This window comes from Mercurialis annua, linkage group LG6 (assembly GCF_937616625.2).
Source record: "Mercurialis annua linkage group LG6, ddMerAnnu1.2, whole genome shotgun sequence".
NCBI classification, from domain to species: domain Eukaryota; kingdom Viridiplantae; phylum Streptophyta; class Magnoliopsida; order Malpighiales; family Euphorbiaceae; genus Mercurialis; species Mercurialis annua.
In genome coordinates, this window is record NC_065575.1 from 3,170,083 (window position 1) to 3,187,467 (window position 17,385).

General features: G+C 29.3%; 2 protein-coding genes across 3 annotated transcripts; both read right to left on the reverse strand.

Annotated features, from left to right (window-relative positions):
* Positions 1-4,038: 4,038 nt before the first annotated feature.
* On the reverse strand, positions 4,039-5,113 carry LOC126688131 (AT-hook motif nuclear-localized protein 28-like). Its single transcript, XM_050382727.2, has one exon. It carries the CDS (start codon positions 5,110-5,112, stop codon positions 4,267-4,269), a length of 846 nt encoding a protein of 281 aa, XP_050238684.1. The 5' UTR covers position 5,113; the 3' UTR covers positions 4,039-4,266.
* A 9,862-nt stretch (positions 5,114-14,975) lies between these two features.
* Positions 14,976-17,009, reverse strand: LOC126685679 (uncharacterized). Of its 2 annotated transcripts, none has more exons than XM_050379601.2 (2): positions 16,853-17,009; positions 14,976-16,471 (listed from the first exon to the last, which is right to left on the reverse strand). In XM_050379601.2, exon 2 carries the CDS (start codon positions 16,438-16,440, stop codon positions 15,142-15,144), a length of 1,299 nt encoding a protein of 432 aa, XP_050235558.1. In that variant the 5' UTR covers positions 16,441-16,471; positions 16,853-17,009; the 3' UTR covers positions 14,976-15,141. The 2 variants fall into 2 exon arrangements, with proteins under 2 accessions (XP_050235558.1, XP_050235557.1); XM_050379600.2 differs by having other exon boundaries at positions 16,772-17,009.
* Between the last annotated feature and the right edge of the window lie 376 nt (positions 17,010-17,385).

Sequence of the window (17,385 nt, forward strand, 5' to 3'; positions counted from 1 at the left end):
AAAACAACTAGAATCATAAATGAACCGACTTGTTCACAAGCGTCTCGACGTTCAACATGATAAGATCTTTGTTTGTGTTGACTCGTATCCTAATCGAATCAAGTTCTAGCAAGCTTAATTTTGTATTCATTTAGTTGAATGATCAGCTGAGCAGCCTGAACTTCAACACAACAGTGTTCAGCTCGTTTATATTTACGAACAACTCTTGTTTAATAGTTTTGGAATGGACTCGTATATAAGCTCGATTACGTGCTCGTGAATTGACTCATATACGAGGTTGGTTAAGAGTTTATGAATTGACTTGTATAAAAGACCCATAAAAAATGCGCGAACTAGCTCGTTATGAGTTTAATTATACATTTGCAAACTAGCTCATTTTTAAGTTTGATTATAGTGTTTGTTCTCAGCTTGTTTAGAAATGTAAATGGACAGGTTTGAACCAAACTTGTTTAATACCTAAATGAACAATTACGAACTCGGCTCCATCATCTTGAAAAAACGAACACAAGATGAATAGGAGCCAAACATGGATAATATAAATTTTAAATCACCCAAATTGCGACTGAATATGAACATCGTTCATGTAACAAGTTGAAGATGAATATGCGAGGGTAAAAAAATTATGGCCTTTTTACACTTCGATAACCAACGTCTTATTTGTTACATTTTAATAACCTAACTTTTATTTTAATTACAACGGGATGTTACTCAATCATTTCAGGCGAAGTTTTACTTATGTGGCAATATAAAATTGTTTGCTAAGCCATTTTTTGAAGTAAGAATGCCATATAACAAAAAAAAGTTAGAAAAAAGACACATAGAGGATCATACCATTAAAAAAAAACGACACACAAAGGATTTGAAATAAAAAAAAATGACATACGGAGAATCATATTATTGGAAACACAAAACACAAAAGATTATATAATTGGAAAAACGACACATGAAGGACATTCTATTGGTTTTTTTTTTGTCGCGCAAGAAACTCTTCGCCTGAAATGAATGAGTAACTTCTCGTTGTAACAAAAATAAAAGTCGGGTTAACAGAATATTATCGAAGTGTATAAAACCTAAAGTTAAATAACCGCAATTTTTTTTAACCCAAACATGTGAAAGCTTGTTTCAGCTCAGATTATCTACAATCCTAATAATCAATCACGTAGCAATATATCCTAAATAATTTATTCGATTGTCATATTAAATTAGAAAAAATATTGAAATATTATCATCTAAAATAAACTAAGTTTTTTTTAATATTAATTTCATACGTTTCAAAATTTTAATACCAAATTGCACTAATCATTCTTTTAAAGGTTAACCCATCAAAAGGCTCATGTACTTTTAATGTGTTATTTACAAGTTTGTTATTGAACAGAGTCCATGTACTATTTTTTGTTTTTTTTTAACATTTAGGTCTTTTATGGACATAAGTTATGAGTGTATCTCTCATTTTTCGTCAAATGATTAACAATTTTCACGTCAGAAAAAATAAAAAAATGTTATACTTTTAAATTTGTGTTTATCTAGTCTGTTTTTCAAGTTTTATTATTCAATAGACTTTATACTGATAACTTTTTATTTATCTGACTCTTTTAAAGTTTAATGATATGGTACATATATTTCGCTAAGTTAGCTGGATATTTAAACTCTATTTCATGCGCATTTCACGGCGAGTGTGATATACCTTCCATTTTGTCAAAGAAAATACCTTAATCTGTAAAGTAAGATAAGTATAAAGACTCTATAACAACGAAAGAATAAAATTGACTAGATGAATAATTTTTTTATAATCTAAATTAATAAAATTTTAAAATACAATGACCTTTTTTAAACTCCTCCCTTGCGAGTAAGGGTGTGCAAAAATCGAACCAAACTGAACTGTAAAATTGAACCAAATCAAAATTGTAATTACGATTCTTTATTTGGTGAATATGGTTTTGTTCGGATTGTAATTATATAAATTTATATTTTCTATTTTTTATTCTTTTATTATAGTTGATATATATATTAATAAATTTTAGGCCTAATATCTTAAAAAAATTTGTCCTTTTAACCCCTTTCAATCTTATCCTGACGTTGAAGATTGATCAATTTGACCCTATTCTGCATATATCGTTTTAATTGTACTCTAATTTTTCAATTTTTGTTAATTGTTTTTTTTAAATGATGAATCATTTAATTAACTAAGTCTAAAGATAAAAGTAAATTCATTTCCATCAAAAAAATACAAATAAGTCCTTTACTTTTAAAAACTAACTAAAAATCATAATCAAATTAAAAATAATTTAAATTCTTAATTAATTTAACTAAATATAAATAAATTTTAAACATATATCATTATTTTATACTAGACATGGAGAACGTTTTTGATTTTTTTTTCAAATGAAAAAGACGTTAATTTAATATTTCCGGTTGCAATTAAAACACAAAAATACGAAATATGATAATTGACGGTTTTCAACGTCTGTGTGAGATCGAAAAGGTGCTAAAAGGTCGGAGTATTTTTAATGCATTAGGCCTAAATTTTATATAAATTAATAAATTTTGTACAATATATAAATATGCTAATAAATATAAACATATTATTAGACACTTATTATTTAATATTTGAATGATTTTAAAATAAATAATAAGGGTAAAAAAGGTAAAAATTTCGGTTTTTAACCGAACCGAACTAAAGCAAATCGATTTTTTCAGTTTAGTTTGATGTATTTCAAATGTAAAATTCGGCCCGATTCATTTTTGCATTTTTACCAAACTTCGGTGTTCTGTAAGTTCGGTTCTCAATGATCAAACTGACCAAACTAACCGACTGCATAGCCCTACTTGCGAACTCCTCTGCCCTTTGCTGGGACAAGCTAAACGTACATAAAATACTGGATATGATATAGGAAGATATAGCATTACTGAGATTTGAAATCTTTGGAAAGATTTTATTTCTTCCATATCCAAAGCCTATTAAGAGCTAGCTTGCTGGTACTGTGGAATTATTTTGCTTTGGAGAAGGTGACTCATGTTTAGTCACTTCCCGAGGGACTTAATTTTACACATTTCTGTCACTCACATCAGATTTTGACCCAAGAAATAGTGTCACCATAGCCTAGCAGAAAAAGATTCACATTCACCACTATATTTTTTTTGCATGCCATTTTTCACTCCATCTCTTTGAAGAAAAGAAAATAATCCAATAAGGTTCAATTTTTACCTTTAAATTTGAGTCAAAAAAATCAAATAAGATAAAGTTCTTAATTTTGAATACAAACATCTTTATAATAGGCGAATTGGACAAAAACACCTGAAAAATAAACGTTTTAACTCACTTTAGCTCTTCAATTTCAAATGATCCAATAATTTATTGTCACGTCAACTTCAATTACTATAATTATTTTATGCCACTTCAGCTAAGGGACAAATTAAGGAGTCAAATTAATTAAATTACGAGTGTTTTTATCTAAAATCATAAATTGGTTCATCATTGATATTTTGTGCCAAATAGAAGGGGCATAATGAATCTTTGTTAAAAAAATTGCCCCATGATCACTTATATGCAATTAATGTTCAATTTACCCCTCCAATTAAAGAGTCTAAAATTATAATTTTAAATAAAAACACCCGCATACTTATTTTTTTTTTTTGGTAAGCCTATCCGGTTTCCAAGGCTTTGACCTGACTAATCCGGATCCGACCCGCGTCGCACACCTGGCATGGTGGGTGAGTCTGCCAGTGGGAATTTTCTGCATTCACAAGGACTCGAACCCGAGATCTTGCTTAAGCGATATCAAGCCGCTTACCACTTGAACCAACTCCCATTGGTACACCCGCATACTTATTAATATTGAATAGACTTTGTTCATAAAATCAAAGTCAGATTAGAATATAAACTGATTAAAATCAACAAGCCGTATATTTTTTTGTTTTTCAAAATCACAAATCCTCGTACTCTTTTGATCTTTGTGTTAAATAGGAGGGGCGAAACATACATTTGTTCGAGCTATATTTAAGCAAGAAATGCAAACATGCAACAAGAAATCCAAACCCTAACCATCAAATAGAGTACTAATTAACTCAAAACTAGGACAAGAACAAACAATATGCAGAGACAAATAAAAGCCATAAATGATAATAGTTCCCTGTATAGCACTAAACAGTAAGCACTAAGCTAAAATTAATCTCAAATTAAACTAAGAGAGGACTGTCTAGCTAAATCAAACTTTTTGCATGTATTAAATAATAAAATTATCCAAATCTAAATCTTTGAATTTTTTTTCAATAATGAGGACGAGAATTAGGAGAAGGACCAGGCCAGTGCATAATTTCCGGTGGAGAGATTTGGCTGTTGATCGGAGTTGCATTAGCCGCATTGTAAACAGTCATCGACTGATCATTTCCGGCGACAGAAGAACCACCAGCAGGGTTAGGTTTAATATCTTCAACCTCATCATCATCATTGTTATCATCACTTGGCAACCTGTGAAATTTAGGGTTTGAAAAAGTTGTAGCGACCACCACCACCTGGGTCGCCGCTAAAACCTTCCCGGCTATAATCCCGCCGAATATTTGCCCTTGTGCTCCGGCGAGAGATATCCCAAAACAAGAAGAAGAGGATGACCACGATGATTGTTTTGGTGCAACAAATCCAAGAAACGAGCCTGATAAAGAAAGCAAGTTAAATGGTCCATGAAGAGAAAGAGACGGCGCGTGAGAATGAGGGTGGCGGAGCGTGACATTAGAGACAGAGCCAGTAGCACTTATTACACAGATACCAGAGTGGTTTTTCCGAGCAAAGTTAACGATAGAGTCAACAATATCAGACCCAGCGGAGATCTCGAGGATAGCCGGTTTCATGGCGGAGTCGCTGTCCTTTGTAATAATAACCGGCGGTTTCGGTTTGTTCTTGGAGCCTGGAGGCCTGCCACGTGGCTTTCTTTGAGTCTCCAACGCTGTGGGAAGGTGGTGGTGGTGGTTGTAGTGGTGGTTATTGTCAGGATCGGTGGTGATTGAAAGTTTCTGGTGCTTGGAAGGAACGCTACGTGGGCTTTGATCGGAGGAAGAGTCTTCGGAAGTGTGAGAGAGCTCTCTTGAGAGAGAAATGGCAGTGCCATAGTCTGCCATTTTTTTCTTGAAAGAAATGATAAAGAAAAGATGAGAAGTTATGATTTATAGTAGTCAAAGTTTTGTGATGTGTAAAAAGAGTGGACCCCACTTATTTGATAGGTCCACAGAGATTCATGGATATGCATATTGTCATTTCTTGATAGGAAGGATTTAAATGAGTCAAACTATATATCATTCTAATCCTTCAAATTCAACTCTTAATTTAGGGAAAATATACAAATACATCCTTTATATTTGTTTTTGAAAGAATAAGTACTTTTTATTTATGAATAATTATTTAAGAGTGTTTATCACATGCAACCGTTGCGCCATGTCATTTTTACATCTAGCCAATGAGTATTTGCGATAGAGAATCTTTTAATTATTACTTATTTTTTTATCATTCAATTTTCTATATGGCTAACGCATAATTGGTTTGTTGCACGAATGATATGGCGCAACGGTTGTGTGCAATAATTTTCATTATTTAAAGTATAAAAAACGACCTTACATGTAGTGTATGATGAGCAACTGACCATTTTATAAACCTAAGATATAAAATAATAATGTTAATAGTTCACCTTAAATTTTTACTTTAAACTCTTAGATTAGATTGAGCGGCCAATTGGTTTGAGTTCTCTCTCATGAGATGAAATTTTTGGGAACAAATGATCATTTTACCTCATCAACTTGGCACAAATTATTAAAAATGTCAAAATTAACAAAAAAAAAGGATTTTTTTTATTTTCCCCCCTCCCCACTCTCACCAAAGAGAGTGAGATACACTCTCCGATTTTGATGGTAATTTATTTTTCCAAGGTGGTTTTTAATGGAAAAAAATTTTAAAATGGTCCTAATTTTTTTTAAACATTGTAAATTAATATTTAACAATTTTAAAAAATATATTATTTTAATTTAAAACTTTATGTAACAAATTAACCCTTAAATTTCATACATACAACAAATTAACTCCCAAATTTTATATATATACAACAAATTAACCCCCATATTTTATATTTCTAACCAAAAAGTTAAATTTTTTAAAAAAATTGAACAGACCCGTAGGTGGTCTTCTTCCTCAAAAGCAGACCTCATGGATATGTTCTTTGAGGAAGAACAAATCTAGTGTTCTTAAATAGACATGTGTCTGTTTTTTAAAAAATAACTCGTCTGCTCTTTGATGAATAGACGCTGGCGTCTGTTCTTCAAAAAACAGACCGGTGTTGATTAGGATTCTCTCAAATTCAAAATAAATTTGAGGGGGTCATGTTCATGATGTACACCGTTTATTGTAAAATGAACGATTTAGAGGAGCAGTAGCTCCTCCTCGCCGAAAATTAAAAAAAAAACTTTGAAAAAAAAGTTCAAAAAAGCACTTAGATTAATTAGTATTTAAGTATGATTAACTAAAAAAAATTATAAATAATTAGAAATCCACTCTCCAATTAAGGTGTCACGTCAGCATGGGGGGGTTTGAGCTGGTTTTATCAAATTCAGGATAAAAGTGATCCGGTTTTTTAATTTTGGACTTTTGATACTTTTGTGCCAAGTTGAGGGGATAAAATGATTCTTTGTTCAATTTTTGCGTTCAAATTTCAATACCTACCCCTAAAGAGAATTATTATTTATAGGACACTTGCGCTCCATTGTTAGTATAATAACTGAAACTTTAATAGTCGATTTTTATTTATGTTAAAAAAACACTTCAGAATTTTTTTGTTTGTCAATTTTTATGGAATTATAATAAAAATATTTTAAAAAAGTTTATGAATCTACCACCTAATTATGTCGGTTATGGTTTAAACTCAAATTGTATCTCGTATGAAGCGGTTATTTTATGCGGAAAAGATATGTTTTTTTCTCGAGAGTTTTATGTAAAATCTCGTGGGAGGTAATTATAGTGGATATTTCAACTGCTGACAATATCTTTTAAAGAGTTACACTCTGTTTGGATGGGGTGAGTTGAAGTGTAAGTAATGGAAGGATAAGGAAGGGTAAAGCTAGAAAGGGAAGGGAAAGGAAAATGCTTACCCTCCCTTTGTTTGGGAGGAGAATTTTAAAGGAGTGTAAAGTAAAGGAAAATTAAATATTTTAATTACTAAAATAGTTTTATAATATAAAAAATATATGAGTATAGACTAAAATTAGATATTAAATTTATTATTATTAAGAATATTAATTTTTTTAAGTTTAATGATGAAAAAATATTGTTTTTTAAACATAGATAACTACATTAAAATTAATATAAAAAATTTAAGATAATTAAATATTAAACAATATGTGATGTAATAGAAAAATTTATTTTAACGGTTTACATATTTATTATCATCATCTTTTTTTTAATATATTATAAAATGAAATTAAGCAAATTAAAATAATAATTAGTAGTTAATTTATATATAAAAAGAATTAAAATAAAATATAGCTATTTTATTAAGTCTAGTAATATTTTATAGACGATCAAATAAAACTAATAGTTAACTTCATATAAAAAAAATAACTTCTACTATTACAGCAAAAAAAATTAATATTTTTTTATTTTAGATGAAATAAAACTAATAAAAAAAATTATTAACATCATTAGTTATTTATTTTCCATCGCTTAGGGCATCTCCAAGGGGAGTCACCATTTTTCCCTCACCATTTTTCAATTTGGTGAATTTTCACCAAATTTACTCCAATGGACATCACCAAATTCTTCACCAAAAAACATACTTTTTTACTTTTTAATAAAATAATCATTTTTAATTCTTAACATTTTATACACTTTTTACCAATTACACCCACAAACTTATTTATGCTCATATTCATCTGAATTATAGTATTATTTATATCTAAAAAAATAAATTGCTATTAATTTTTTTAATTATGAATATCTTATAAAATTTAATTTATATTAAAATTATTTAAAATGAACATTACATTAATTTATTTAAATTAACATAATAAAAAGACTAAAATAAACATTACATTAATTTATTTAAATTAACACAACATAAAAACTAAAATTAACGAAAACATAAATCAATCCTCATAATGACAAGGTAAATACATTCAATGTAAAAAAAGTACAATTTTTTTCTATGTAATGTTTTTATATTATTGTCTCGTAAAATTATCTATGTAATGTTTTTATATTATTGTCTCATAAAATTAATTATGTAATATTTTCTTAATTGTCTCGTAAAATTATTCATGTAAGATTTTTATGTTATTATTTTATAAAATTATTCATGTAATATTTTTATATCATTGTCTCGTTAAATTATTTAAAAAGTAAGTAATTAATTAAATACAACTACAAACAAATTATATGTACTAAAATATAAATTAACCACATTATTATATTCAAAAAGTGAAATGGTGAAGGAAAAATTCCTTCACCATTTTTGATGAAAGAGAGTGTGAGGGAGTCACCAAAATGCATTTTGGTGACTCCCTTGGAGATGGGGAGTCATCAATTCCCATTTTGATGACTCCCCTTGGAGATGGTCTTACACCCCAATTTGGAGTGAAAGTAAAGTGGGGGTTTTCATGAGTTAGGAGGCTTCCCTTCCCTTTCCCTTCCCTTTTCTTTAAATTTTGTCTCCCAATTAAAGGTAAATAATTTACTTCTCTTCCCTTCCCCTCCCTTTCCTTTCCTTACCCTCAATACAAACAGAGCCTTAGGGACTATACCTTTAGGCAGGAAGTCTCTCCAAGTTGGTCTGCAAGCTACGATCGGGGCTGCTAGTTCTTCCATATGAGTTCCTTTACGGTTGGCTACAATGTTCATGCAGAACTTGATATCGGCAACTCCTCTGACTAGAGTAAACTTCTTTATGTTGGGCTTTTGTCATTTTCAATCTCTTTAACTTTAAATCAAAATTGTCTTAATCCTTTTATAAGTGTGTATGAACATTATGGAACACCTAAGACCAATGACAGAGTTAGGATTTTAACATAAAGAGGATCAAATTACAATATGTAATATATAAAGTATGTAATTTTGAAAATTAAGAGGGGTTAAATTGTAAAAAATAAAAAAATTATTGCTAATTTTAACAATTTTGAAATTTTAGAGAGAATCATGACACTTCCATGCCTCCCCGTTAGACCTGTTTAAAAATCGAAAATAGGGTACAATTGAAAATTTTCATAGGTCATGGTATAAATGGAAAAAAATTATAAGATGGGTGGTTTTTAAGTAATTAGACCTTCTATTTATCATTTACCTTTGAGTATATGTATTAAGGTTAACAATTTTAAGTATTGAAATACTTCAAACAACTTCATTTACTTGTGTGAAAGACCTTTCTAATCTTTGTAATTGTTTTAAGTGTATATATAGATATTTCAATTTTTTTTAGCAGATTATTCTCGTGTCATCACATATTTTCAAATAGAACAAATAACCTCTTTCGTCCAATACCATTAAAAACATTAGTTAATTGCTGACATGTATCTCATAATCATATAGAGAAAAAAAATTCAAAAAAAATTTTAATGTTTAAAATATTTACCGAAAATTTGAGAGGGTAAGTGTCCCAAACGTAAACTAAAATGGTTTATTTGTTCGATTTTAAAACAAGGGTTGAATTGCTCAATTTCAAAAATACAGAGGATTAATTGTGCCCAAAACAAGTAAACGGGATGATTTGAACTTTTGAGAAAAAGTCAATATTTTTATTTGTACCTTATGCCTTTAATTTAGTCATGTAGTATATTTTTAATATGTAAAAATAAAAATTATACTATTATGAAATTTAATGACTTAATTTTTTTAATATTTATTACATTTTAATTTTTGAAAACAAATACAGATTTTATTTTTTAGTTTAAAATTTGGATGTTTCTAAAAAATAAAAAAATTTAGATTTATTAAGCTATTTAATTTCATATATATATAAATTTTATTAATACTTGAGTAAAAAATAAGTTCAATGACTAAATTTAAATTTAATTTTTTATAGTTTAAATTCTACTTAATAGACTAACATCAAAAAATAAACAAAATGATTAAAATTACAACAAAAATAAAGATAGATGACTGCATTGTTTGGATTTTAAATAAAAAAGACGAAAGTGTAATTTATAATATATGCATGGTCTGAGAATAATTTTCTCTTTTTGTTATTAGGTGTAAACTGTAAAGACGTCAAAAATCGACTATAACTCAATTTTGGAATAGAGAAAAAATTAAAAAATGTATCCGGCCAATATTGTTTTGAAATATTTTTCTCAAAAAAAGATTTCTTAAAGAAAGAGTTTGTTTCTCCTTTACTGAGATAAACGCCGCCGCTGTCCGACGGTCATTTTTTTGGAATTTGTTTTTCTATTTTTTTCTGAAGGATCAGGCTCCTCCTCTTTCGAAATACCCGTTGCCGTCGTTTAACAGAAGATTTTTTCCAATTTTTTTAATTTTCATATTTTTGTCAAAAAAAATTTCAAATTTTTTATCTTGAGTATCAGTCTCCTCCACTTCCGAGGTACCCGCTACCGCCTCCCGACAGAAATTTTTTTTTTTCAACAATTTTTTTTCTCAATTTCTTTTAATCCACAAATATTTCTGAATTTCTTTTTCTGGAGGATCATGCTCCTCTTTCGAGGTACCAGATGCCGCCGTCCGATATAATTTTTTTCGACAATTTTTTTGAATTTTTTTAAATCCACGGATTTTTGAGAATTTTTTTCCGACTTTTTTTTTCAGAGGATCATGCGCCTCCTCTTCCGAGGTACCGGCTGTGGCCGTCCGGCAAATTTTTTTTTTTCGACTAATGTTTTTGAATTTTTTCTGTAGGATTAGGCTCATCCTCTTCCGAGGTACCCATTGTGGCCAACCGATAGAAATATTTTTTTGAATTTTTTTACTCCACATATCTTTTGAAAAATTTACTCCGAATTTTTTTATCGAGGATCAAACTCCTCCTATTCCGAGGTACCCGTTATGACCGTTCGGCATAAAAAAAATTGACAAATTTTTTCCGATTTTTTTTTCCGGATGATCAGTCTCATCCTCTTTCGAGATACTCGCACCCAACGTCCGACTGAGATTTTTTCCGAATTTTATTTAATCCACATTTTTTTAAATTTTTTTTCCCGGAGGATCAGGCTCCTCCTATTTGAGGTACCAATCTTCACCCCACGACGGGAAAAAAAATTCTTAAACTTTTTGAAAACAAAAAAATTTGTCATAGGGCGGTGGCAGATACCTCGGAAGAGAGAGAGTAGGTTCCTCTTGAGGAAAAAAATTTCATCGGAGGACGGTGAAAAGTACCTCTTAAAATTTTAGAAATTTTATTTTGGTAAATTTTAAAAAATAATTTGGATTAATTTAAAAAAAATTAAAAAAACTGGAACTTTTTTGTTTTGAAATATTATTTCTTTCAAAATTTCAGTTTGGTATTGTTTTAAAAATAATATGAAAAGAGAATTGTTTGGATAAATTTGATTTTATAAAAATATATTTTTCGGTTCGATTTTGAACATAATCATTACATTCATTTTAATTATTATTTTTAAAATATTTTTTTTAAATAAAAAATTAATTATTAGTTAAATATTATATATGTTGAGAATTCAAATTTTTTTGGTTATCCAAACAATAGATTTGAAATTCATGAATTTGAAATCCAAATCCATGTATCCAAACACACTCTAAAAGAATTGGTGGGTCCGAATTTCCCATTTGGCTATATAAATGGCAGTTTAGGTCACATCTTTTCTCACACAACACTAGAGAGACTCGGACATCTCCATTCCAACTCTAAAAATGAGTTGGGTTTCACGGTTTAGAGTTAACCAACTTCAATTTAACTCTATAAATTTATTTATTTTAGAATTTTGAACAATTAATTTTGTATGTAAGTTTCACTATACATTTTTCTATAATAAGGATTAGTTTGTACTTTTTTGATTTTACAAATTACTTATTTAACCCATTAACTTTAATTTATACAATTATATCCTATGATAAAACAATATAATCATATCTTTATTATTATATTTTTTATGTGACTACTAATAAAATTAAATAATTTAAATAATAAAAAATCGCATATATGTTTCTATTTTTGGGACGAATATGTAAAAAAAAATTAATTTGAGCTAATTTTTTAAAATAATAAAATAGTGTAGTTTTAAAATATTTTTTTAGAGTTAGAGATAGAGTTTGTGATTGAAAAAAAACTTATTTAAAATTAGAGATAAAGTTTGTGATTGGAGAAAAACTCATTTAGAGTTAGAGATAGAATTTATAGTTGGAAAACTTATTCTATCTCTGATAAATAGAGTTTTAATTTTATAATGTATTAGAGATAGCCTCAATAAGGTATCCAACTCTAAAATCTCAACTATGTAATTTTCTTGTATGAAGTTTTCTATACGGGTTTTAACTATGGGGCAATATTTTAAACCTTCTATTCTCAGACTAATCATCATTGGAGTAGTGTATGTCTGTTGCGTGACACAGTATCTGATCCCAAATTTTAAATAGTTACAAGTAACTATCAAATAGAAATAATATTTCAATTTTTTTATTTTCAACAAGTTCCGAGAAAGATCATCTCGTTTACGAATCATAAGATAAGGACGAGGACCTCTAGATTAAACCCATTTTTGGGGTTCGACCCCACAACCTCATTTAAATAAGGAGAGCGCCTTATCAACTCAATTGCGTTTAGAAATTTGTAAGTAATATTTTTGATATAGGCAACTGGTTCAAATACATACTTATGTTTTTAAGGGTTCTTGTAAAATACAAAAAAAAAATCCGACTTTTCACGTGAGTTGCGGTTTAAATATATTTTTAAAATTTAACACTAAAAGACTTAACTTTTTATTTGTTGGCATTTTACAGTCCAACGTCATTGTCCGGTATCATTTTATTCATAAAAAATGACATCGTGTGGCGAAGGTTGCCAAATTAATTTTTTTCCCGACTAAATACCTTGATCTTCCTTTTGTTAACTAGTGCATTCTACAGGTTTTTGGGACCATGTCGTGAAAGATTTAAGTCAAAATTATCTTCTTGAAAAAGTTTTCTTCTTTCGCCTATTTTATTTTATTCCTATTAATTATTGTCTTATAATTTGTGTGTACATTATTAGCTTTAATTATAAAAGAGAAAATGAGGGTATAAGAGAGAATTTTTTATAAAATGGCACAAAAATCATGAATTGACCTTTTTAAACGGAACGGAGGGAGTATATTTTACATAGTATTCCAATTTTACTATGTGTCAATCTTTCATATGTCACGATCAATTCAAAATCATCCTGAGAGTTACATGAAGTGTTCTTTTTTAAAAGATGATATTTCTTCTAGAGTCCTTTATAAAAAAAATTGGAAGATAATTTGTCAAGATTACAATGTTGGCGGTCTTGTTCCTATATGCACAATTTGGTTTGCTCTTGAAATTCACTTTGGGATCAAGAGGCAGCCTCCGAGAATAATGTTCTACGTTTGGATTGTTACACCTTGTAAGGATTTTAGTTCTTTATGTACAAACCTCGAAACTCTGAATCACATTTTACTTCATTCTTCTTTGGGTATTTTACAAAAATATCTATTTTTGGCTAACTGTTTGTAAAAATATACTTTGATTTTCTTATAGCAAAATACGCTTTTTTTTGTGAAGGTATGTGTATGGTAGATTATTGGTAGATCGTTGTTAGATTGGAAAAGAGTATATTTTTACAAAAAAAAAAAGTTTAAAAAGATATATTTTTGCTACAAAAAAATTGGAGAGTATTTTTATGAAAATTTCAAAAAACAAAAAACGGTGTGTAATTTCCTCTTTTTCTTTTGATACTTCAGTGTGGGTAAAAAAGTTCTTTGTAAAGTGGGCTTATATTGGGTAATGGTGTTTGGTTTTGAAGATTTTACTTAACTAATTTTTATTATAATTTGTTTTATTAACTTTTAAAGTATAATCATCATATTTTAAATACTTTAGTCTTATTTCAAAAAAAAAAAAATACTTTAGTCTAAAATGTTTGTTTTTTAAATTATTTATAAGTAAATATTTAATAAATAAATACAATATAGTCTAAAAAGTTATATAAGTTTCAATAACATAATATTTTTATTTGAATTTATTAAAATTACAGCTGCTAACATTAAATAAACATTACAATAAAGCATTAAATGACATTATTTAACTAAAAACTATTAATTTAATAATTTAAAATTATTTAATCAATATCAAATAATATTTTTAAATAAGGATATATTTATTCCAAAATATAAAAATAAATGTAAAGTAGTAAATATTTAAATATAACAATATGTATACAGAACTTTATTTTTTAGTGTAATAGAAACTCTAATGGATTGGAGGAAAATATTACAATGTGTATTGAACTAAAATAATTTTTTGGGTTAGGAATGCCAAAACCTATTTATAGGCATGGATATTTTGTCTAAAGTCCGGCCCATAATAAATTTTTCCGGCCCATAATAAATTTTTTCCGGCCCATAATAAATTTGAATTTTATGGAGGTATTTGGCTTTTTATTATAATTGAATGTCTCATGTAAGTCCGAAAAAAAACTCTATTTGAGCGTGTGTGTGCGCACGCGTGTGTGTATATATATATATATAAAGATCGAATTTGAGTAGCAAATATAAAACCTAAATCGGTTATTGGCTGAATTTAAACTTTTATTAGCCTAGCTCATGAAAAGCTCTAGAGATGCGCTGAGGGTGAAATGTCCTCAAACTACAATTGCTCGAAAAAGAACATATGAAATGTAAATTTTTAAGTCTTATAAAGCAAGGTATATAATTATAGCTAGCCACCCGAGAATAATTTAAAAAAAGAAAACAAAAAGCCATGATGATATTGAACACTTGTAAGTGTTAATAAAACAATATTAAACATAAAACTAAAAATTAGGAGATGTTAAACAAGATTTAAACATAAAACTAAAAAATTTAAGTGATGAATTACAACTGAATGAATCAGCCGAGAGTGAGAAACTCATAAAAGTTTCACCAATTAAACTCCAAATCCAGCAATAACGAAGCTATTTGATATTAAAATTATTATACATAATTAAATTGTTATTAGAAAAATGCCCTGCTACCATAGAACACCCTTGATCCATCTTTTTTCTTCTTCTCAATTTCTAAACTATTGTTGTGATTTTGAATTAAATCGCCGTGATCTTCGGTTTGATCAGGCTTGTCAAGATTCATAGGAAGTTTCATCTTAGCTAAAGATTCAGTAAATTGCTGCATGCTTCTCATGTACATGTCTACTATTTGTTGCTGCATTGCTGATTGCTCAGCTTCAACATTGATATTTATTAACGGGGATGAGAAAACTTGACCAAATTTGCCCTTATTTAATTTTTCTTCTTTGTTGCTCTCATCTTCTCTGCTCGAAAAATCCGAATCCTTTTCATCTCGTACTTGGATTCCTTTCTTGGAGGTAGGAGTGTCGGGAGAAGTGCTCGACCCATGATTAGCCTCGGTGGAGACCGAAATATCAAGCGAGTTTGATGAATGAGTGCCTAGAAGAGTAGTCTTTTTATCGATGGAATCCAAGGAATTTCGATCTTCGCTTAAGCTAGTAGTCGTAGAGCTCAAGAAACCCGAGTTTTGCATACTACTACCAACATGAGAAGTTAATCCGTCTCGATTCTCTTCATAAGAATTTAATGTCATTTCGTAATCAACAACACCAAGATGAAGAAATGATCCCGGTTTTGAATCCAAACCGTCGAAATACTCCGATACCATTTGATGATTCTCTCGAACAACATTGATATCGGGAAATTCGATCCGTGAATACTCGACAGGATCGAGAACGACTTGTGATACTTTTCTATCAAGAAACACAACTTCAGCCGAAATCGAAGAATTAGGTATTGATGTTGAAGAATTGAGAGGCAAAGATTGATCTAAAGAAAGAGATAATTGGATAATTCCAGCTGGAGAGTGAAATAGATCAGTAGAAGAAAGACTATAATCTTGAGTGATTTTTCCTTTACCAATAATTTGTGAAATTGGAACTAAAGCAAACCCTAAAAGCTGATCTTCCATGTAATTTCTAGCTCTACTAAGCATCCAAATCTCACATTTGAGAAGTGCATCAAGTTGGGTAATTTTGATCACTAATTTTTCATTGAAATCTGGATTTTTTCCACCTCCATTGATAATTCTAGTGGAGTGGGTTTCATCCGGATTATATGTAAGAGAAAATTTTGCATACACATCTTGATTTTCATAGATACATATGTTATGAATATTCCTAGCATGATGAACATATATTTCAAGAATTCCCGACTCCTCGGATTCCCCGTCAGCATCGTGCGAATTCGGATTATACCGAAACCCGGTTTCTTGGTTGAAAGAATCCATTTCAAGAAATCAATCAAATCCCTATTACTGCCTGGTTGGAATTTGTAAGAAACAGAACAAAAACAGAGTAAAAACAGATATGAAACCGAAACGAAACAGAATTGAAACAAAGATGAAACTGAGGTGAAACTAATCAAGAATGATATTCTAGGAGAATTTATGCCTAATTTAATATCCTTTTAGAAACTTATGATAACTTCTAGAAGTATTAAAATAAGAATGCATGAAATTAAAGGCAAGATTTAATGACATAAAGAATGTTTTAGAAGGAAAGGGAACAGAACAAAACAGAGTAGATTCAGAGAGTAGGGATAAAAGATTGATTACTTACAAAGCAATGAAGCTTTTTTGTATAACTCATTTTAGACTATGGGAAAAGGTGTGTGTGAATGGGAGAGAAAGAGTGACTTACAGTGAAAATGTGGGAGAGGTTTGGTTAGTGCAGCAAGTTGAATTGGTGGGTAGTAGTAGGTGAGAATCAAGAATTATGAGAAAAAAATCAAAAGAATTTGATCATCATCATGATGTTATGGTTGTTTTCATTGTGCCCACTTCAAGAAAATACTTTCCATGTTTCTCTCTTCCAATAAGAGAAATATGGATGTAGGTAGAGGTGTGAAAAAACCGAATCTGATTGAAAATTCAAATCAAAAGAAAATAGGCGGTTTGGTAATATTTAATGTAAATTTTTAAATTTTTATTATGATTTAGTTTTAATCTTATATGATGAATTTGGTTCACTTAATAATTTTTGTGAAGAATTTAGATGTTTGGAAATAGTATTTTTGCTTTGGTTTGCTTGACATTGCAGCTTCCACTTGTGGTGATTTATATTTCTCCACTAAGAGGTAATTGGAGGACCCACTTCAATTATCATTTTCTCCACCTATTTTCACACTTTTAAATGCTTCCAAACAATTTGAATCACTCTCTTCATATTACCCT

Coding starts and splice junctions, on each gene's coding strand:
- LOC126688131 (XM_050382727.2), bottom strand. CDS start 5,112: ATGGCAGACTATGGCACTGCCATTTCTCTCTCAAGAGAGCTCTCTCAC.
- LOC126685679 (XM_050379601.2), bottom strand. CDS start 16,440: ATGGATTCTTTCAACCAAGAAACCGGGTTTCGGTATAATCCGAATTCG.